At 43.0% G+C, this 21,397-nt stretch overlaps 1 protein-coding gene across 2 annotated transcripts in view; it reads left to right on the top strand.

The window, feature by feature from the left end:
* Positions 1-21,397, top strand: part of PTK2B (protein tyrosine kinase 2 beta) — a 190,601-nt gene that overhangs the window by 87,229 nt on the left and 81,975 nt on the right. For both annotated transcript variants that reach the window (XM_040427118.1, XM_040427117.1), the window contains exons 2-4: positions 1,877-2,113; positions 8,689-8,867; positions 10,554-10,641. In XM_040427118.1, coding sequence (XP_040283052.1) covers positions 1,922-2,113; positions 8,689-8,867; positions 10,554-10,641 — 459 coding nt within the window. In that variant the 5' untranslated portion in view covers positions 1,877-1,921. The remainder of the gene's footprint in view (positions 1-1,876; positions 2,114-8,688; positions 8,868-10,553; positions 10,642-21,397) is intronic.

Below are 21,397 nucleotides of genomic sequence, written 5' to 3'. Positions count from 1 at the left end.
ATTTGAGTGTAATTCACACATTTTTGGCTGCATCGGAAAGGGAGCATGGCTTCGTGGTAAATGGGCATGGCTTATCATGTGCGTTTTTCGAACCTTTAAATGTGAACTGTACCCACTTCACGATTGGAACCTGCGACGCACTAAAGGCAACATACTAAAGGCTATTTTATACATTTAATGGCTTATTATGTACTAAGAAAATGCACCAAAAAAGTTAACGCCTTTCTTTAACGAATTTCTTGAAATGTGTTCTGGGTCCAATTTGACGAATTTTTGAAAAAATTTAATTTGGGTACAAATCGATCCTACCCAAATATGCTCCAACTGTAGAGAAAAGAGAGAGAAAGAGGGAGAGATAGAATCAGTGCATTTTTTTCATTCCCACCTAATGCTTTTCTGGAAAAGAAATATAAAAGCTAGTCTCTTTTCTAAGTCTCATCCCAGGAACCCTGCTCCTTCTGGGTAACTGCTCTAACAGAGCTTGATTGGCTGCCTGAGAGGTCTCGGTTGGGGTACTGTTCCTCCTTCTGGAGGGCACCTAGTATGCATGAGGAGTATTGTAAGCAAGACAACGCTCCTCTGGGTTTCTAGGAAAAATATATGGAAATTTTGTGTATATTTTAGATAATTTTGTCGCCCATAAGTATAATAAATACATAACATATACTGTTTTACCATGACTTTAATATCTAAAGTGAAATACAATAAGCAACACAACTTTGGTTGGAGATGTCCAAAAGGGCATTTGGGTTCATACAAAGAGGTGTCTTGGTACAAGTTTGCCTTGGGGAAAGCGCAGGTAGGATTTTGACTAAGAGAGGTTCTCAAAGAAGATGCATCCATGTAGAACAGAAGCTGTGGGGACTCCATGTAGAACTTTGGCATGGAAATATCGAAGAAGAAAATTATTTTAGTAGAAAACTTGCCAGCTCGTCTAGGTTGGTCAAGCAAGATGCATAGTATGGGCGATGAGGTCAACAATTATCTCTTAAGAGTGAAGAAGAAAAAGGAGAATAGGACCACAGTTAAATCCAAAGAATTTGAGAAATCCAATGTGGTGAAGATTGGCCATGTCCTTTTTGTCTAAAAAAGGGGTTTAACACTCCTACATGCACTGCGAGTGGGATCATTAATGAGTTTGATTTTGATATCTTCACCATATTGGATTCTTCAGATTGGAGCACGGTCCCAAGAGCTTCTTCTACACATTCTTTTGGACGTGTTCAGATATACCATAGCTGTGACAGAGCTAAATATGACATTGAGGTTTTTTACATGCTACCAAGTTTATATGCTATCCAATGGAAAAGATCACAGACTATGATATAATACTTTACTTCATTTGGTAATATGGCTTTGCTACATTTTCTGAGAGATGTGATTGAGGAACATTGACTTGGAGAAGTTCGAATACAATACTGATAGGAAGTGGTTTAATTAGAACTTTCCCTAGGCGGTTGTCTTCTGGGCCCATTATTGTTGCAGAATGTGGAACGACCGGATTATCTCCTGGTACATTGATGGGCTAGTCGAGAACCGTACAGACTATATCTGCAGAACTTTGTGAGATGTTCATGGAGGAAATAGTCTTGGAGTTGCTGGAAAGAGAATATGGCTGTTGGTGTAGAATATTGACTGGGAGATCTTTGGAAAGTACATGGATTATGTTCAATATTATGGAAGGAGAACCTGTGTGGGAAGTTGTCCATGTAGACAAACTCATAACCAGAACACTGGCAGAGGATATGTGCAATATAACACTTGGCTGACTGTTGAATATCTTTGTTGTACTTTGTTGATATCATAGGTTTTTACCAGTGTAAGGACATAAGAGTGGAATACATGAGCTTCACAAGAACTTTCTTTGTCTCCACAGATAAGTAATGTCCAGTTCTTAGCCCATATTCCAGTCCCTGCCAGGATGTCTCTGGACCGTATAAACCGTTCAAGGGGAAACACTTTTGTTTATTCAGATGGCCCCACAGATCAGCCACTCGATGGGGAGATCAGTAAGGAAGAGATGCGGATTCTCAAGGTGTGCTTTCATAGTAATAGCTCCAACCTCATGAAGAACTTCAAGCTTGTCAAGTGCAGCATCTTCACAGACATACGGGTAAGTTGTGATCTTTTTGTAAATGTGATTTGCATTTGTGGTCATTGTACTCTATGAGTTGAAGGATCAGAGGAGTCAATAAACTTATCAATGAGCATAATTGATATGGTCATTGTACTCTATGGGCGACAGGCTACTGTACTTTATGGGCTGGGCATTTTGAAGAGTCAATGGACCTATAACTGAAGAGTCAGGACAATTGATTCAGCCATTACATTCTAGTGAGGATCAGATGAATCAAGGGATGTATGGATGAGGATAATCAACTTGGCCATTGTACTCTATGGTTAGAGAATCAGAGCCAGTAAAGCTATGAATGACAATATGGGATTTGATTATTGGATTTTATGGATTTGGGAAGCAGAAAAATGAAGGGATGTGCAGATGAGAATGAACAATTTGCCCATTGTACTCTTTGAGTTGAGGGATGAGAAAGATCAATGGCTGTATGAATGAGGATAATTGACTTGTCCACTGTGCTTTACAGCTTAAGGAATAAATTAAATCAATGGATGTATGATTATGATAATCTATTGGGCCATTGTATTCTATGGTTTGCAAGATCAGATGACTCTATGGTCCTACAGATGAGGATAACTGATTTGGCCACTGTTCTCTGTTGGTTGTGGAAATCAGATGAGTCCATGGTCCTACAGATGAGTATAACTGATTTGGTCGTTGGGGGATCAGATGAGTCTAAGGCCCTACAGATGAGAATAATCGATTTGACCATTGTTCGCTATAAATGGGGGGATCAAATAAGTCTGTGGTCTTTGACCATTGCGCTCTATAGGTTTTGGGATCTGAGTCTATGGTCCTACAGATAAGAATAGTTAATTTTGCTGTTGTATTTTATTGTTTGGGCCTGGATCAGATGAGTCTATGGTCCTACAGATGAAGATAACTGATTTGGCCTCGGTGTTTGATAGTTTGGAGCATCAGGCGATTTAATGGTCCTACAGACGAGGATCATTTATTTATATCTATAGGTTGAGGGATCAGAGTTGTCAATGGCTGTACAATGGGCATAATTTATCTGACAATTGTAATCTATGTGTTGAGGCATCAGATGAGTCAGTAATTGTACGATTAGGACACCATTGTCTTTACTTAGTAGCGATGACCACCTCCAGTAGTGTGGACCATGCTACAAATAAGACCCTCAATTTCAAGCTACATTAAAGAGGTTGTCAGGGACTATAAAAGATGGCGTTTTTTTCCCACACCTGTCCGCAGGTTGTGTGCGATATTACAACAAAGCCCCATTCACTTCAGTGGAGCTGAGTTGCAATACCAAACCCATGGACAGGTGTGAGGCTGTTTTTGGACTAAAGCAGCCATGTTTTTCTAATTCTGGATAACCCCTTTAAGAATATAAAAAGCAAGTGCATTAGCCAAAAGGTGTGGTCTTTAATCGGTTGGAGCATTTAAAATTTTATTTTATTTTTGTTATTTTTTTGTTTTTAATTTCTGGATGCCCCTTTCATGTTCAGATCCCTTGTGGCTAGGTGCATCATTCATCCATTCTCCAATTGGAAACCAACTCTTCCCCCACTGTAGTGGGGGGGGGGGGGGGATTACTAGTGTTCAGTGAAGCGAAGCATTCAAAGTGGAATTCAGTCTGAAGTTCAGGAAAACCTTCATTTGTAATGAATCTGAATTTTCTCACGCTTCATGGTAACAAATCAGGTTTTCCTAAAATGGCAGATGCACGTGTTACACAGCGAAGGTAAATGTAGAGGAGACAAGCCCAGGAACGCAAGATCACCCATAATGCTGTGCAGACGGCCAATCCGCAAATAGCCATCCCCTGTGATGTCACATCCCTATAAAACCCTCATCCTGCGTGGTCTCCGCCAATGTCCTGTGAGCTGAGCATAGGGAGTGACATGGCAAGAGCTCATGTTCTAGAAACTGTGTTGCTGAAAACGATTAATAGAAGAATATTGGAGAGGGTGAGAGCAGGGAGATCATAAGGAGAGTATATTGGGCAGACTAGATGGGGCAGACTAGGTCATAAGGAGAGTATATTGGGCAGACAGTATATTGGGCAGACTAGATGGGCCAAATGATTCTTCTCTGCCGACACATTCTATGAGAGTGCAGGGAGACTGCAGGGACAGTGCAGGGAGACTGCAGGGACAGTGCGGACAGACTTATTCTGTGTCAATTTTATTTATTCCTACATTTACTTATTCCTACATCAGCCATAAACTAAGATATGTAATTCAATACCAATAAGATGGTATAAGAATAAAAGGCCTTTATTATTCCAGTGCCAGCGTGCCAACCAATACCCTCCAGTCTGCACCCGATAGCGGGGTCAGGTCTTAATGATGACCGTCGTCTTATTTTGCTGGCTTTAATTGTTCTAAATCATCCTTCAAAGTCTCCATGTCCTAGAAAACTCAGAGAAAGGAGGAGATGTTCCTGATGACATATTCTCATCCATATTAGATGATGTGGAAAAGGAGGAAAAGCAGATGGCAGAAGAAGGCCTCCCACCTGTGTAACTGAAGAGCGCTGGGGTTGGGGAAGTGGGTACAGCCCCTGTTTAAAGGTGCCGTGTGGCCATTAACAAAGAAGACTGACTACTGTTATGTTCCTAGCCACCAACTGGGACAAAAACTGTTCAGAAGTTAAAAAGTTGGGTGGACATTCATGCCACACAACAGGAACCATATACAGTACATCAATGGTCCCCAAATTCTTGCTTTCCAGCTGTTGCAAAACCTACAACTCCCATAATGCTACAGCCTGTCCAGGGCAATTGGTAGTTGTAGCTTTGCAACAGCTTAAAAGGGGAAACAAAAAGTCCCATTGTCTAGTGAGATTTGGTCCCCGGGAATTAAGGTCTTAAAGGGGTTGTCTCACTTCAGTAAGTTGCATTTATCATGTAGAGAAAGTTAAAGAGGTTTTCCCATCTCAGACAATGGGGGCATATCGCTAGGATATGCCCCCATTGTCTTATAGGTGCGGGTCCCACCACTGGGATCCGCACCTACATCGAGAACGAAGCCCCGAAAGTGAAGGAGAGCGCACTGCGCATGCGCAGCTGCCCTCCATTTATTTCTATGGGGGCGCCGAAAATAGTCGAGCGCTGGCTCAGCTATTGCCGTCTGCCCCATAGAAATGAATAGGAGCATGGGCCATACATTCACTTGTATGGGAGAGGCGGGTATTAGCGCTTGGTGTGGACGGACCCCAGGAAATCTGGGGTCCTCCAGCCACAGCACTCCCGTTCTCGATATAGGTGCGGGTCCCAGCGGTAGGACCCGCCCCTCTCAGACAATGGGGGCATATCCTAGTGATATGCCCCCATTGTCTAAGACGGGAATACCCCTTTAATACAAGCCACTTACTAATATACTAATATTCCTAAATTGTGCAAGCACGACCACCACTGATGGATTGCAGGGTGTTCTGTAACCATAGAAACGAGCAGTGTATAATGTGATAGAAAAATGAATCCAGCCAACAAAGGAAGCAATATGGATAATAACAATACATTAGTTAGTGGCTTGTACTACCTTTCTCTACATGATAAATGCTAGTTACTGAAGTGAGACAACCCCTTTGAGGGTCGTTGGCCAAGCATTGTAGACAGGATTAGCACCTAAATCTTAAGGGGGCTTCAATTCTGGTCATCCCTAAGTCCCAAACGGTCAGTGTGATGGTCATCAATACTCTCCACCAGGACTATTCTCCAGGCTTGATGGCCACCGGTACCCAACTCTGTCGATCTCCGGAGAGCTCTTGGGTTTTTCTGTCTTCACCTGTCAGTCTTACACTGCTATTATGGAGATGTGCACCCCCACCTCTACCTTCCCACAGATCCCAGCTCTGCTCGAGCCATTGTATAACTCCCAGCATCTTTATTCTATGACATTCGACAGGAAACAAAAAGAACACACCGTATATATAAATATGGTTTTACGCCTTTTATCAGGATTATCAAGTTTCGCCTCTCTCCTATTCATACGTTTTCTCTACGGACTGAAATTAGGCCAAAAGCCACAATGCAAGAAGCTGACGAAGTTACGCAGAGCCATTATGTCTCCATGTCGTGGGCTGTTCCTGCGAGTGAACGTGGGCTTTTCTGTGCCGTCTTTTCTTCTTGACTGAATTGATCTTAGGGGACTGAGTGTGCGTCGAGAGCCTGTTTCTTTGCATCATGATCGGTCAGAGGTGATGATAGCATTTTTGTTTTCTTTGCTGTAAGATGTGAAACATGAAATTTGACCTTACTAGAAGGACCAGGCTTTATACCACCAGGATGATGGCCACTGGCAACAGCTTCTAACACCCAATATTCATGGATTTTAATGGGGACGTATCCCCGTCTTCACCCCTCCGGCTCCCCTGATATGAGCATCTGAGGATTTCATGCTCTGATGCTCTCCTTTGCCCTGCCCTGAATCGCGCATTTTTAGGAGATCCAGTGGGACTCTCCATAGGGACTGCTAGACGGAGGCCCTGTGATGTCACTAATGGGCGGGCTTTAGCGCTGTCCTAGCCTGTATACTGGTTTATGTTGGTTTAGGAGTTAATAAAAATAATAAAAAATGGGTATAACCATGGTGGTCTAATGTGGTGAAGAGATTGGTATAATACTGGTGGTCTAGGGTGGTGAATGGGCATAGAAAGGGGATTATTGGTAATTACCCTAGTTGTCTATAGTAGTGGTCTAGAGTTTAACAATGATAACCCTGGTGGTCTAGGTTGGTGAAGAGATTAAAGATGATATCTCTTGTAGTTTTGAGTGGTAAAGGTATTAATGGTAATAACCCGAGTGGTCTAGGGTCAAAAGGTCTAATGTTATCAACCTGATGGTCTAGAAAAGTGAAGGTGTTAATGATGATGATGATACTCTGGTGGTCTACAGAGGTGAAAAGCTTAAATATAATAATCCTGGTGGTCTATAGTGGTGAAGAGATTATTGGTAATAACCTCTGGTGGTATTCATTGATAAAGGCATTTAAGGTAATAACCTGTTGGTCTTGAGAGTTGTAGGGGGTTACAATACATAATAATACACTGTTGATCCAATGTGGTGAAGGGGTTAATAATAATAACCCTAGTGGTATAGAGCTGGGATTATTTGCAGTTATCCTGGTGGTCTATAGCGGTGGAAGGAATAATTGCAACAACCTTGGTGGTCTAGAGTTTTGAAGGGGTTAACAATAATAACCCTGACGGTCTAGGTACGGGATCAGCAACCTCCCAGCATGCACACTTGCTTGGCTGTTCTCAGAACTCCCATAGAAGTGAGTGGAGCATGCTGGGAGTTGTAGTTTCACAACAGCTGGAGTGCCGTAGGTTGCTGACCCCTGGTCCAGGTAGATGGGAAAAAAAATGAATGGTTATAACCCCAATGGTCAAGAGCATTGAAGTGGTTCACAGTAATAACCTCATGGTCTACAGCAGGGATCAGCAACCTCTAGAACTCCAGCTGCTCAGAAACTACAACTCCCAGAATGCTTCATTTCACTTCTATGGGACTTAGAAGAGCAGCCGAGCATGTTTGCATGCTGGGAGTTGTAGTTTCACGGCAGCTGGAGTGCCGAAGGTTGCTGATCCCTGGTCTAGAGAGTTGAAGATGTTAATGATAAGCCTGAGGATCTAGAGTGGTGAAGGGATTCATGGTAATAACCCTGGTGGTCTAGGTTGATAAAGGAGTTAAGGGTGGTCTAGAGAGGTGAAGGGGTCAATGCATGCAAAAGTTAAAATGCCCCTAGAGGCTGATTTGCATATATTAAAACTAAAATTATCTCAGCAATATGAGCACATCTGAACATGGGACCAACACAGACGTCTTCAGCTGCCAAGCGCACATGTAACAGGTCAGCCGGTGTCATAGGGACAAAACTGCTGACAGATGCAACAACCAAAATATGTCTGCCTTTGATTTGTATCTGTCACGCTCGCTCATGTCACAAAATGTCACCAATGGTTGCCAGAAAATGGTCCAATGCAATTTAGATCCTCTGGGGATGGGAGTCCTGCATACAGGACAAACCAAGGTGGGGCCTCCTCTCTCCGAGGGGCTCATACAAGCTAAACAGTCTGCTTCTATGACATGTATGCTGTTATCCATAATACTTAAAGGGGTTGTGTCATAACACATATTCTATATATTTTTCAAACCAGCACCTGGATCTGAATACTTTTGTAATTACATGTAATTAAAAATTTTGTATAGCCGCTTAGTTATTCAATAAAATCTATCTGTATAGCGCCACCTGCTGTTTGTTCTTTTTTTTGTCCGTCTCACTGAGCTGGTTGCTCAGTTTAAATCTTCCACTGCCACTAGCTATATGTTCTGTCAGAAGCTGCGGTAGTTAGGGTCCATTCACACGTCCGCAAAATGGGTCCACATCTATTCCGCAATTTTGCGGAACAGGTGCTGACCCACTCATTTTCAATGGTGCCGGAGTGTGCTGTCCGCATATGCGGAACGGAATGCGCATGCGGACAGCACACTCCGGCCCCATTGAAAATGAAGGGGTCAGGGGTCAGCACCTGTCCTAGGTCATGGGTGATTTGTGACGTAATGCCTGTCTATCTGTACACAGGAGATCATCAGCTCCATCCTCCTGAGCGGCCGGATCGGTCCAGACATCCAACATGTGGAGTGTTACGGACTGCGGCTCAAGCACCTGAAATCTGACGAGATCCACTGGCTTCACCCCGACCTGACAGTAGGAGAGGTGCAGGAAAAGTACGAGTGTCTCCATCTAGAGGCAGAGTGGAGGTAAACCTCAAAACGATGATGTCTATAACTTTGGATGAACCGCACTGAGCTATACGACAGTTCATCCTGCTCTTCCTGGTTTCTGACTCTGGTTAGATGAGCAGAAATTCAGTAAAGGGAAGGAATATAATTTCACATAATGCAGATTTTTTTTAGGCCATTTCGCTGTATATTTGTAGAAGTTTCTAAGAAATAAACAGAAACTGACGGAGCAGAAGTGAAATCCAGCGGTGACACATGAGAGGAAAAGGGTCCATATTGTCCGTGGTCATGTGGTAATACACAGTAACCAGACAATTCTCTGTCATTTGGAATAGAATGTTAATATACTGAGCAAATGACAGGTCATCTACGAACTATGGGGGGGGTCTCTCAAATGTTCTGAAAGGGGTTGTCCACTTTGGACAATGCTTTTTTTGAAGGGTCCCTGACAGAAAAAATCAAGGACATTGAGGTTTAATCTGCTGGGAACGGTTATATTTCTCTGCAGCGCCACCACAGGTGAAACAAAGCATTACATGGTTCTCATGGAAGTCATGGTCAGGTTGGGTCCTCCAGAGACAGAGACTCTCTTTGTATCTGCTCTAATAGGTGAGAATCCTGAATCGGGGCCCTCCTCTATGAGGGGTTGGGCCATTTATGGGATTTTGATAAGATGAGCCATAAATGTCCACCTCTGGGACTCCGCTAATGTCTAAAAAATGGCGGTTTGCGTGTATGGAGAGCACACTGCGCGCACAGCGTTTTCTCCATTTACTGCTATGGGACTTCCGAAAAAATAGCCAAATGCGCTCCCCTGATTTTGAGGGGGAGGGGAACTTTAAATTGATTTAATGCATTGACCAGTTGATGATAGCGGATCTTAGGCCTCAGATGTAAGATAAAATCAGAGGACCCCTTTAATAATTTTAGAAGATGGGGTGTTTGTTCTACCCCTGAGGAAGAGGCTCAAAACACACTGGGCCTCATTTACCAAAACTGCTAGAAAAATGGCCTTGTTGCCCATAGCGACCAATCAGAGTGCAGCTTTGATTTCACTAAGTGCTCAGGTAAAATGAAAGCTGTGCTGTGATTGGTCGTTTTCCTGTCAGATAACTGAGGCCCTGCTCCGGGGCAGATTTATTAAATTGGAAAACAGTTGATGATGCCCACAGCAACCAATCACAGCACAGATTTCACTTTACCTGAAACGAAAGCTGCCCTGTGATTGGTTGGTACAGGAGACAAAGTTTTTTCTTTTGGAGTATGTTCACACACAGCGGAAATGCAGCAGATTTTCAAAGCAGAAAATCAGCAGCAAAGTGGATGAGGTATCAACAAATCTCATCGACACGGAAATTTACCACGGAGCTGAAATCCGTGGTAAATCCGCGTGGTTACCTGCATTATAGGTGGTAAATTCAGTAAGCCCCGCCCCAAACACACAGTGACTGCCCACTTATGCGTGGGGCTTACAGAAGCTCTATTCGTTTTTGGTCCAGGACAGCCCGAATTTGGCGGGACTGTCTTTGAAAATTAGGCGCAGGCAGTCCCTGCCGATTTGGGACTGAAGCTTCATACTACTGATGCGGGAGAAGCAGCATGCGGGAGGGGGGTCACCCGTAAAGAAACCATGGAGACAGCCGTATGCCGAGGATCCCGCTATGTCACATGACTTGTACTGAATATTCCCGCCTTTATTTCTAGATATGATCTCCGGATCCGCTATCTGCCAGATAATTACATAGAAAGCTTCAAGAAGGACAAGACGACGTTACTTTACTTTTACCAGCAGGTAAGTCCGCTCCTGGAATGACAAAAAACATTTGTAATGCTCTTTTCTTACTTTTCTCATCAGGGACTCAAAGTGTACAAACCCCGTCATTTCACCCCTCAGATGCCTCGATCCACACTGATCACGGCATCAGAGGAATGCCGTCTCCCTCTGCCTTCCAATCAGAACCCCCACAGTTACCATGGCAGCCTGGATGCTACTGAAGCCTTTCATGGCTGCCATGGTAAGCTGCCTGCTGAACTATGCAAGAGGCACAGCTCAGCAGGGACAGTGTCAGAATCCTATTTACCGTAATAGATCTCTATTAGGGTAAATAGGACAAGGGATCAATAGATCCTAGGTTCTAAGGTGGTCTAATAGTTAATAAATAAAAAGTAAAAAAAAAAGAAAGTTAAATAATAAAATTAAAAAAAACACTAAAATATTAAATGTTTAAATCACCGCCCTTTCCCAATTTTACGTATAAAAATATATAAACAAAAAATATATAAACATATTAGGTATCGCCACATCCGAAAATGTCTTTTAAACTTTAAAAAGATATATTTTTTAATTTCCTGTGTGGTGAACTTTACTCCACAAAGAATTATTATACAAGTTTGGTATCACCGCAATCGTATTGAGCCGCAGAAATAGGATGTCATGTCTTTTTTTTCTAATACAAGACATGGTAAATGAAATGGCGGCATTAAAAACTGCATCTTTATCCCATAAAAAATAAGCCCTCCTATGGCTATAAGAATGGAAAAATAAAAAAGTTATGGCTGTTGGAATGTGGGGAGAAAAAAAATCAAAAACGTAAACGCCCAGTCTTTAAGGGGTTAAGAGAGTCCAGTGATGATATCCCTCTTCTTGACCCAGGTAGTCTGTTCCTTAGAGTGGGAGCTGCAGATAGAAGGCTCTGGCTCCACAAGTTTTGTGGTGGACCCGGGGTATGGACGGTTTGTTGGAGCCTGCTGAAGGGAGTGTCGGGGCAGTAGTTCTTTTAGGTAGTCGGGGCCTCGGTTATTCATGGATTCCTGACACAGGTTCCCCTCAATAACTACAGGGTTTGAGCTTTGAAGGGTTGCGCTTCCCAGGGATGGAGGCACTGGATGTGCGAGATGCCACTTTTCCGTCAGGCGCTGCCCTCCAACCAGAAGAACTTCAGTTTTGTCTAGCTGGCATTCATCCATTCTAGTAGTTTGGCAAGACAGGAATTTATGGCTGCGGTTGGGTCATTGACTCCGGGCTTAGAGGACAGGTCCTGTTGGCACAGTGGATTATTTTGCCTGATGGTAGCCATATAACCGGCAAACTCCATAGGGGATAGAGCCGAGCCCTGTGGAACTCCATATTTGGATGGAACTGTTGAAGAGGATAATAAACCAAGAGATATTGTGTGTGGTCTGTCAGAAAAGAACTGAACCACTAAACTGTGCTGTCAATGCCACAAAACTCCTTCAGTCTTCAATGACCCCCATCATAGAGCCCCCATTATATCCGTGAAGCCCCAGGAAAGCCACAGTGCTCCCGGTACAGATATACTGCCCCTATAACCGCCACTGATCTGTTATCATAGTCAAAGAGTCCCCGTCTCAATCACAACCACAGTGCCCCCATTACAACTACAATGTCCCCTTATAGTCACAGGGCCCCCATTACAACTACAATGCCCCCTTGTAGTCACAGTGCCCCCATTACAACTACAATGTCCTCTTATAGTCACAGTGCCCCCATTACAACTACAATGTCCCCTTATAGTCACAGTGCCCCCATTACAACTACAATGTCCCCTTATAGTCACAGTGCCCCCATTACAACTACAATGTCCCCTTATAGTCACAGGGCCCCCATTACAACTACAATGTCCCTTTATAGTCACAGTGCTCCCATTACAACTACAATGTCTCCTTATAGTCACAGTGCCCCCATTACAACTACAATGCCCCCTTATAATCACAGTGCCCCCTTTACAACTACAATGTCCCCTTATAGTCACAGTGCCCCCATTACAACTACAATGTCCCCTTATAGTCACAGTGCCCCCATTACAACTACAATATTCCATTATAGTCACAGTGCCCCCATTACAACTACAATATCCCCTTATAGTCAGAGTGCCCCAATTACAACTACAATGTCCCCTTATAGTCACAGTGCCCCCATTACAACTACAATGTCCCCTTATAGTCACAGTGCCCCCATTACAACCACAATAACCCCTTATAGTCACAGTGCCCCCATTACAACTACAATACCCCCTTATAGTCACAGGGCGCCTATTACAACTACAAGGTCCCCTTATAGTCACAGGGCCCCCATTACAACTACAATGTCCCTTTATAGTCACAGTGCCCCCATTACAACTACAATAACCCCTTATAGTCACAGTGCCCCCATTACAACCACAATAACCCCTTATAGTCACAGTGCCCCCATTACAACTACAATACCCCCTTATAGTCACAGGGCGCCTATTACAACTACAAGGTCCCCTTATAGTCACAGGGCCCCCATTACAACTACAATACCCCTTTATAGTCACAGTGCTCCCATTACAACTACAATGTCTCCTTATAGTCACAGTGCCCCCATTACAACTACAATGCCCCCTTATAGTCACAGTGCCCCCATTACAACTACAATGTCCCCTTATAGTCACAGGGCCCCCATTACAACTACAATGTCCCTTTATAGTCACAGTGCTCCCATTACAACTACAATGTCTCCTTATAGTCACAGTGCCCCCATTACAACTACAATGCCCCCTTATAATCACAGTGCCCCCTTTACAACTACAATGTCCCCTTATAGTCACAGTGCCCCCATTACAACTACAATGTCCCCTTATAGTCACAGTGCCCCCATTACAACTACAATATTCCATTATAGTCACAGTGCCCCCATTACAACTACAATATCCCCTTATAGTCAGAGTGCCCCAATTACAACTACAATGTCCCCTTATAGTCACAGTGCCCCCATTACAACTACAATGTCCCCTTATAGTCACAGTGCCCCCATTACAACCACAATAACCCCTTATAGTCACAGTGCCCCCATTACAACTACAATACCCCCTTATAGTCACAGGGCGCCTATTACAACTACAAGGTCCCCTTATAGTCACAGGGCCCCCATTACAACTACAATGTCCCTTTATAGTCACAGTGCCCCCATTACAACTACAATGTCCCTTTATAGTCACAGTGCTCCCATTACAACTACAATGTCTCCTTATAGTCACAGTGCCCCTATTACAACTACAATGTCCCCTTATAGTCACAGTGCCCCCATTACAACTACAAGGTCCCCTTATAGTCACAGGGCCCCCATTACAACTACAATGCCCCCTTATAGTCACAGTGCCCCCATTACAACCACAATGCCCCCTTATAATCACAGTGCCCCCTTTACAACTACAATGTCTCCTTATAGTCACAGGGCCCCCATTACAACTACAATGCCCCCTTATAGTCACAGTGCCCCCATTACAACTACAAGGTCCCCTTATAGTCACAGGGCTCCCATTACAACTACAATGTCCCTTTATAGTCACAGTGCCCCCATTACAACTACAATGTCTCCTTATAGTCACAGTGCCCCCATTACAACTACAATGCCCCCTTATAATCACAGTGCCCCCTTTACAACTACAATGTCCCCTTATAGTCACAGTGCCCCCATTACAACTACAATGTCCCCTTATAGTCACAGGGCCCCCATTACAACTACAATGTCCCTTTATAGTCACAGTGCTCCCATTACAACTACAATGTCTCCTTATAGTCACAGTGCCCCCATTACAACTACAATGCCCCCTTATAATCACAGTGCCCCCTTTACAACTACAATGTCCCCTTATAGTCACAGTGCCCCCATTACAACTACAATGTCCCCTTATAGTCACAGTGCCCCCATTACAACTACAATATTCCATTATAGTCACAGTGCCCCCATTACAACTACAATATCCCCTTATAGTCAGAGTGCCCCAATTACAACTACAATGTCCCCTTATAGTCACAGTGCCCCCATTACAACTACAATGTCCCCTTATAGTCACAGTGCCCCCATTACAACTACAATACCCCCTTATAGTCACAGGGCGCCTATTACAACTACAAGGTCCCCTTATAGTCACAGGGCCCCCATTACAACTACAATGTCCCTTTATAGTCACAGTGCCCCCATTACAACTACAATGTCCCTTTATAGTCACAGTGCTCCCATTACAACTACAATGTCTCCTTATAGTCACAGTGCCCCCATTACAACTACAAGGTCCCCTTATAGTCACAGGGCCCCCATTACAACTACAATGCCCCCTTATAGTCACAGTGCCCCCATTACAACTACAAGGTCCCCTTATAGTCACAGGGCCCCCATTACAACTACAATGTCCCTTTATAGTCACAGTGCCCCCATTACAACTACAATGTCTCCTTATAGTCACAGTGCCCCCATTACAACTACAATGCCCCCTTATAATCACAGTGCCCCCTTTACAACTACAATGTCCCCTTATAGTCACAGTGCCCCCATTACAACTACAATGTCCCTTTATAGTCACAGTGCCCCCATTACAACCACAATGCCCCCTTATAATCACAGTGCCCCCTTTACAACTACAATGTCCCCTTATAGTCACAGTGCCCCCATTACTACAATACCCCTTATAGTCACAGTGCCCCCATTACAACTACAATGTCCCTTTATAGTCACAGTGCCCCCATTACAACCACAATGCCCCCTTATAGTCACAGTGCCCCCATTACAACTACAATATTCCCTTATAGTCACAGTGCCCCCATTACAACTACAATATCCCATTATAGTCACAGTGCCAACCACTAAACAACTGTGCTGTCAATGCCACAAAACTCCTTATGTCTTCAATGACCCCCATCATAGAGCCCCCATTATATCCGTAAAGCCCCAGGAAAGCCACAGTGCTCCCGGTACAGATATACTGCCCCTATAACCGCCACTGATCTGTTATCATAGTCAAAGAGTCCCCATCTCAATCACAACCACAGTGCCCCCATTACAACTACAATATCCCCTTATAGTCACAGTGCCCCCATTACAACTACAATATCCCATTATAGTCACAGTGCCCCCATTACAACTACAATATCCCCTTATAGTCAGAGTGCCCCCATTACAACTACAATGTCCCCTTATAGTCACAGTGCCCTCATTACAACTACAATGTCCCCTTATAGTCACAGTGCCCCCATTACAACCACAATAACCCCTTATAGTCACAGTACCCCCATTACAACTACAATACCCCCTTATAGTCACAGGGCGCCTAATACAACTACAAGGTCCCCTTATAGTCACAGTGCTCCCATTACAACTACAATGTCCCCTTATAGTCACAGTGCCCCCATTACAACTACAATATTCCCTTATAGTCACAGTGCCCCCATTACAACTACAATATCCCATTATAGTCACAGTGCCCCCATTACAAATATAATATCCCCTTATAGTCACAGTGCCCCCATTACAACTACAATGTCCCCTTATAGTCACAGTGCCCCCATTAAAACTACAATGTCCCCTTATAGTCACAGTGCCCCTATTACAACTACAATGTCCCCTTATAGTCACAGTGCCCCCATTACAACTACAATGTCCCCTTATAGTCACAGTGCCCCCATTACAACTACAATGTCCCTTTATAGTCACAGTGCCCCCATTACAACCACAATGCCCCCTTATAGTCACAGTGCCCCCATTACAACTACAATACCCCCTTTAGTCACAGTGCCCCCATTACAACTACAATGTCACCTTATAGTCACAGTGCCCCCATTACAACTACAATGTCCCCTTATAGTCACAGTGCCCCCATTACAACTACAATGTCCTCTTATAGTCACAGTGCCTCCATTACAACTACAATGTCCCCTTATAGTCACAGGGCCCCCATTACAACTACAATGTCCCTTTATAGTCACAGGGCCCCCATTACAACTACAATATTCCCTTATAGTCACAGTGCCCCCATTACAACTACAATGTCCCCTTATAGTCACAGTGCCCCCATTACAACTACAAGGTCCCTTTATAGTCACAGGGCCCCCATTACAACTACAATGTCCCCTTATAGTCACAGTGCCCCCATTACAACTACAATGTCCCCTTATAGTCACAGTGCCCCAATTACAACTACAATGTCCTCTTATAGTCACAGTGCCCCCATTACAACTACAATATTCCCTTATAGTCACAGTGCCCCCATTACAACTACAATGTCCCCTTATAGTCACAGTGCCCCCATTACAACTACAAGGTCCCTTTATAGTCACAGGGCCCCCATTACAACTACAATATCCCCTTATAGTCACAGTGCCCCTATTACAACTACAATGTCCCCTTATAGTCACAGTGCCCCCATTACAACTACAATATTCCCTTATAGTCACAGTGCCCCCATTACAACTACAATGTCCCCTTATAGTCACAGTGCCCCCATTACAACTACAAGGTCCCTTTATAGTCACAGGGCCCCCATTACAACTACAATATCCCCTTATAGTCACAGTGCCCCTATTACAACTACAATGTCCCCTTATAGTCACAGTGCCCCCATTACAACTACAATGTCCCCTTATAGTCACAGTGCCCCCATTACAACCACAATGACCCCTTATAGTCACAGTGCCCCCATTACAACTACAATACCCCCTTATAGACACAGTGCCCCCATTACAACTACAATATCCCCTTATAGTCACAGTGCCCCCATTACAACTACAAGGTCCCTTTATAGTCACAGGGCCCCCATTACAACTACAATATCCCCTTATAGTCAGAGTGCCCCCATTACAACTACAATGTCCCCTTATAGTCACAGTGCCCCCATTACTACAATGTCCCCTTATAGTCACAGTGCCCCCATTACAACTACAATACCCCCTTATAGTCACAGTGCCCCCATTACAACCACAATGACCCCTTATAGTCACAGTGCCCCCATTACAACTACAATACCCCCTTATAGTCACAGTGCCCCCATTACAACTACAATGTCCCCTTATAGTCACAGTGACCCCATTACAGTGTATCACAGTTACAGTGCCCCCATTACAATTACAATGCCCCCAGTAGAGCCACCATGCCCCATCAAGTCACTGTGCCCCTAATAAAGTCTAGCACACATCACAGTCATAGTACCATCTTACAGCCACAGTTTTCCTATCATGCTTCAGCGTCGCAGTGCCTCCATGACTGCAGTGCCTCATAAAAGTTTCAGTGCCTCCATTACAATGCCTTATTCACAGACGCAGCGCGCCATCACACATCAGACACCTAGTGCCTTTTTCACCCATGCCCTCACTATATCCACAGTGCCACCATCATGGGAGATCTGTGCCACAGAACGGTGATGGAGAACTTTCTCACAGCCACAGTTCTCCATCATTGCAACAGTGACCTTCACAGCCATAGTGCTCCTAGTGCCACCATTGCAGCCACTGAGTTTACATTGCAGCAGCAGGGCCCTGTCCCCATTTTTATAAGCTCCACCTACTTTGGTGGCATGTGTGGCAGGAAAAGTCACACAAGATGTGCAAAATATTGCCGCTCTTGCACACCAGAAAACTACCATCTATCCTTCATAAATTCCCCCCATTGTTTTGTACTGGTGTCCCCACAGACCTTGATCCCACCCTAACGCTAATAACACAGACTGTCTGAATGAGGCCTATGACACCTATGGTACTAATCTGGATGGCCTGTGCTCTGCTGCCCTCTGGTGGAGATTCAAGAGAATGCATTAAGCTGTCTGTTCTCTGTAATTAATGGAGCAATTTCCCTTTACATCTAATTTATAAAAAAAAGAAAACTGAGCCGTCCTCAGTGTTAAAACTCCTATTGAGACATTTCTTGTAATCCAGCATCTGACTGCCCAGAAATACAAGAGAGTTTTCAAAACCAGAAGTGAAATACGGTACTGCAGAGATAACCATGATCTGATATAAACGGACACAACTGATTGTTGCTGGCCTGGAGGATCTTCACCCTGACATGTAATGATTGTATTCTTGTCTGTGCCCGCCCAATAATCCAGAGCATGTAATAATGTATCTGATTCTGGAAAAGCTGGGTGACTGTGTCTTATCAGAACTGGTTATCTATTCTCTTGTGGAATGGATGAAAAACCTGACCCTGTTACAGTCTAGTTTGCAGTACAATCCAGCAAAATGCGGGACTGTTACCAAATAATGTATGGTCCGAGGTAGGTTACCTGTTATATGGGCTCTGTGAATGTGAATTAGATGCCTCATATGTACGCTGATATTACTGCCATTATTATACGCCTCTATGGTTGGCACTATTATATGTGTACTGATATTACTGTCATTATTATCCGCCTCTATGGTTGGCACTATTATATGTGCACTGATATTACTGTCATTATTATATGCCTCTATGGTTGGCACTATTATATGTGCACTGATATTACTGCCATTATTATACGCCTCTATGGTTGGCACTATTATATGTGCACTGATATTACTGTCATTATTATATGCCTCTATGGTTGGCACTATTATATGTGCACTGATATTACTGCCATTATTATACGCCTCTATGGTTGGCACTATTATATGTACACTGATATTACTGTCATTATTACATGCCTCTATGGTTGGCACTATTATATGTGTACTGATATTACTGTCATTATTATCCGCCTCTATGGTTGGCACTATTATATGTGCACTGATATTACTGTCATTATTATATGCCTCTATGGTTGGCACTATTATATGTGCACTGATATTACTGCCATTATTATACGCCTCTATGGTTGGCACTATTATATGTGCACTGATATTACTGTCATTATTATATGCCTCTATGGTTGGCACTATTATATGTGTACTGATATTACTGCCATTATTACATGACTCTATGGTTGGCACTATTATATGTGCACTGATATTACTGCCATTATTACATGCCTCTATGGTTGGCACTATTATATGTGCACTGATATTACTGCCATTATTATACGCCTCTATGGTTGGCACTATTATATGTGCACTGATATTACTGTCATTATTATATGCCTCTATGGTTGGCACTATTATATGTGTACTGATATTACTGCCATTATTACATGACTCTATGGTTGGCACTATTATATGTGCACTGATATTACTGCCATTATTATACGCCTCTATGGTTGGCACTATTATATGTGCACTGATATTACTGTCATTATTATACGCCTCTATGGTTGGCACTATTATATGTGTACTGATATTACTGCCATTATTATACGCCTCTATGGTTGGCACTATTATATGTGCACTGATATTACTGTCATTATTATACGCCTCTATGGTTGGCACTATTATATGTACACTGATATTACTGCCATTATTATACGCCTCTATGGTTGGCACTATTATATGTACACTGATATTACTGCCATTATTACATGCCTCTATGGTTGGCACTATTATATGTGCACTGATATTACTGCCATTATTATACGCCTCTATAGGTGGCACTATTATATGTGTACTGATATTACTGCCATTATTATACGCCTCTATGGTTGGCACTATTATATGTGTACTGATATTACTGTCATTATTACATGCCTCTATGGTTGGCACTATTATATGTGCACTGATATTACTGTCATTATTATACGCCTCTATGGTTGGCACTATTATATGTACACTGATATTACTGCCATTATTACATGCCTCTATGGTTGGCACTATTATATGTGTACTGATATTACTGCCATTATTATACGCCTCTATGGTTGGCACTATTATATGTGTACTGATATTACTGCCATTATTACATGCCTCTATGGTTGGCACTATTATATGTGTACTGATATTACTGCCATTATTACATGCCTCTATGGTTGGCACTATTATATGTGTACTGATATTACTGCCATTATTATACGCCTCTATGGTTGGCACTATTATATGTGTACTGATATTACTGTCATTATTATACGCCTCTATGGTTGGCACTATTATATGTGCACTGATATTACTGCAATTCATATATGCCTCTATGGTTGGCACTATTATATGTGCGCTGATATTACTGCCCTTATTATACGCCTCTATGGTTGGCACTATTATATGTGCGCTGATATTACTGCCATTATTATACGCCTCTATGGTTGGCACTATTATATTAGCACTGATATTACTGTCATTATTATACTCCTCTATGGTTGGCACTATTATATGTGTACTGATATTACTGTCATTATTATACGCCTCTATGGTTGGCACTATTATATGTGTACTGATATTACTGTCATTATTATACGCCTCTATGGTTGGCACTATTATATGTGCACTGATATTACTGTCATTATTATACGCCTCTATAGTTGGCACTATTATATGTGCACTGATATTACTGTCATTATTATACTCCTCTATGGTTGGCACTATTATATGTGCACTGATATTACTGTCATTATTATACGCCTCTATGGTTGGCACTATTATATGTGCACTGATGAACTGGTATTGTTATACTATGATATAATCATTGATATTATACATCACTATTATGTAGCATTTTGCTATACTAGTATATACTTTGTGTTGGCACTTCTATGGCCGCAGACTGGAACTTATTCTCCCAATCTCCCGAGACTCCTGTAATAGAAGTGGAGAATCCCTTTAAACTGTGGCAGAATGTTTGACCTAATCATGCGGGGCTCTGGGGTGTCTTATCGTAGATCTCCTATTCAGATGCATTC

Source organism: Bufo bufo, chromosome 4 (genome assembly GCF_905171765.1).
Source record: "Bufo bufo chromosome 4, aBufBuf1.1, whole genome shotgun sequence".
In the NCBI taxonomy this organism is placed as follows: domain Eukaryota; kingdom Metazoa; phylum Chordata; class Amphibia; order Anura; family Bufonidae; genus Bufo; species Bufo bufo.
The sequence above is the reverse complement of the archived record's forward strand: the minus strand, read 5'-3'. Positions and strand labels throughout refer to the sequence as shown.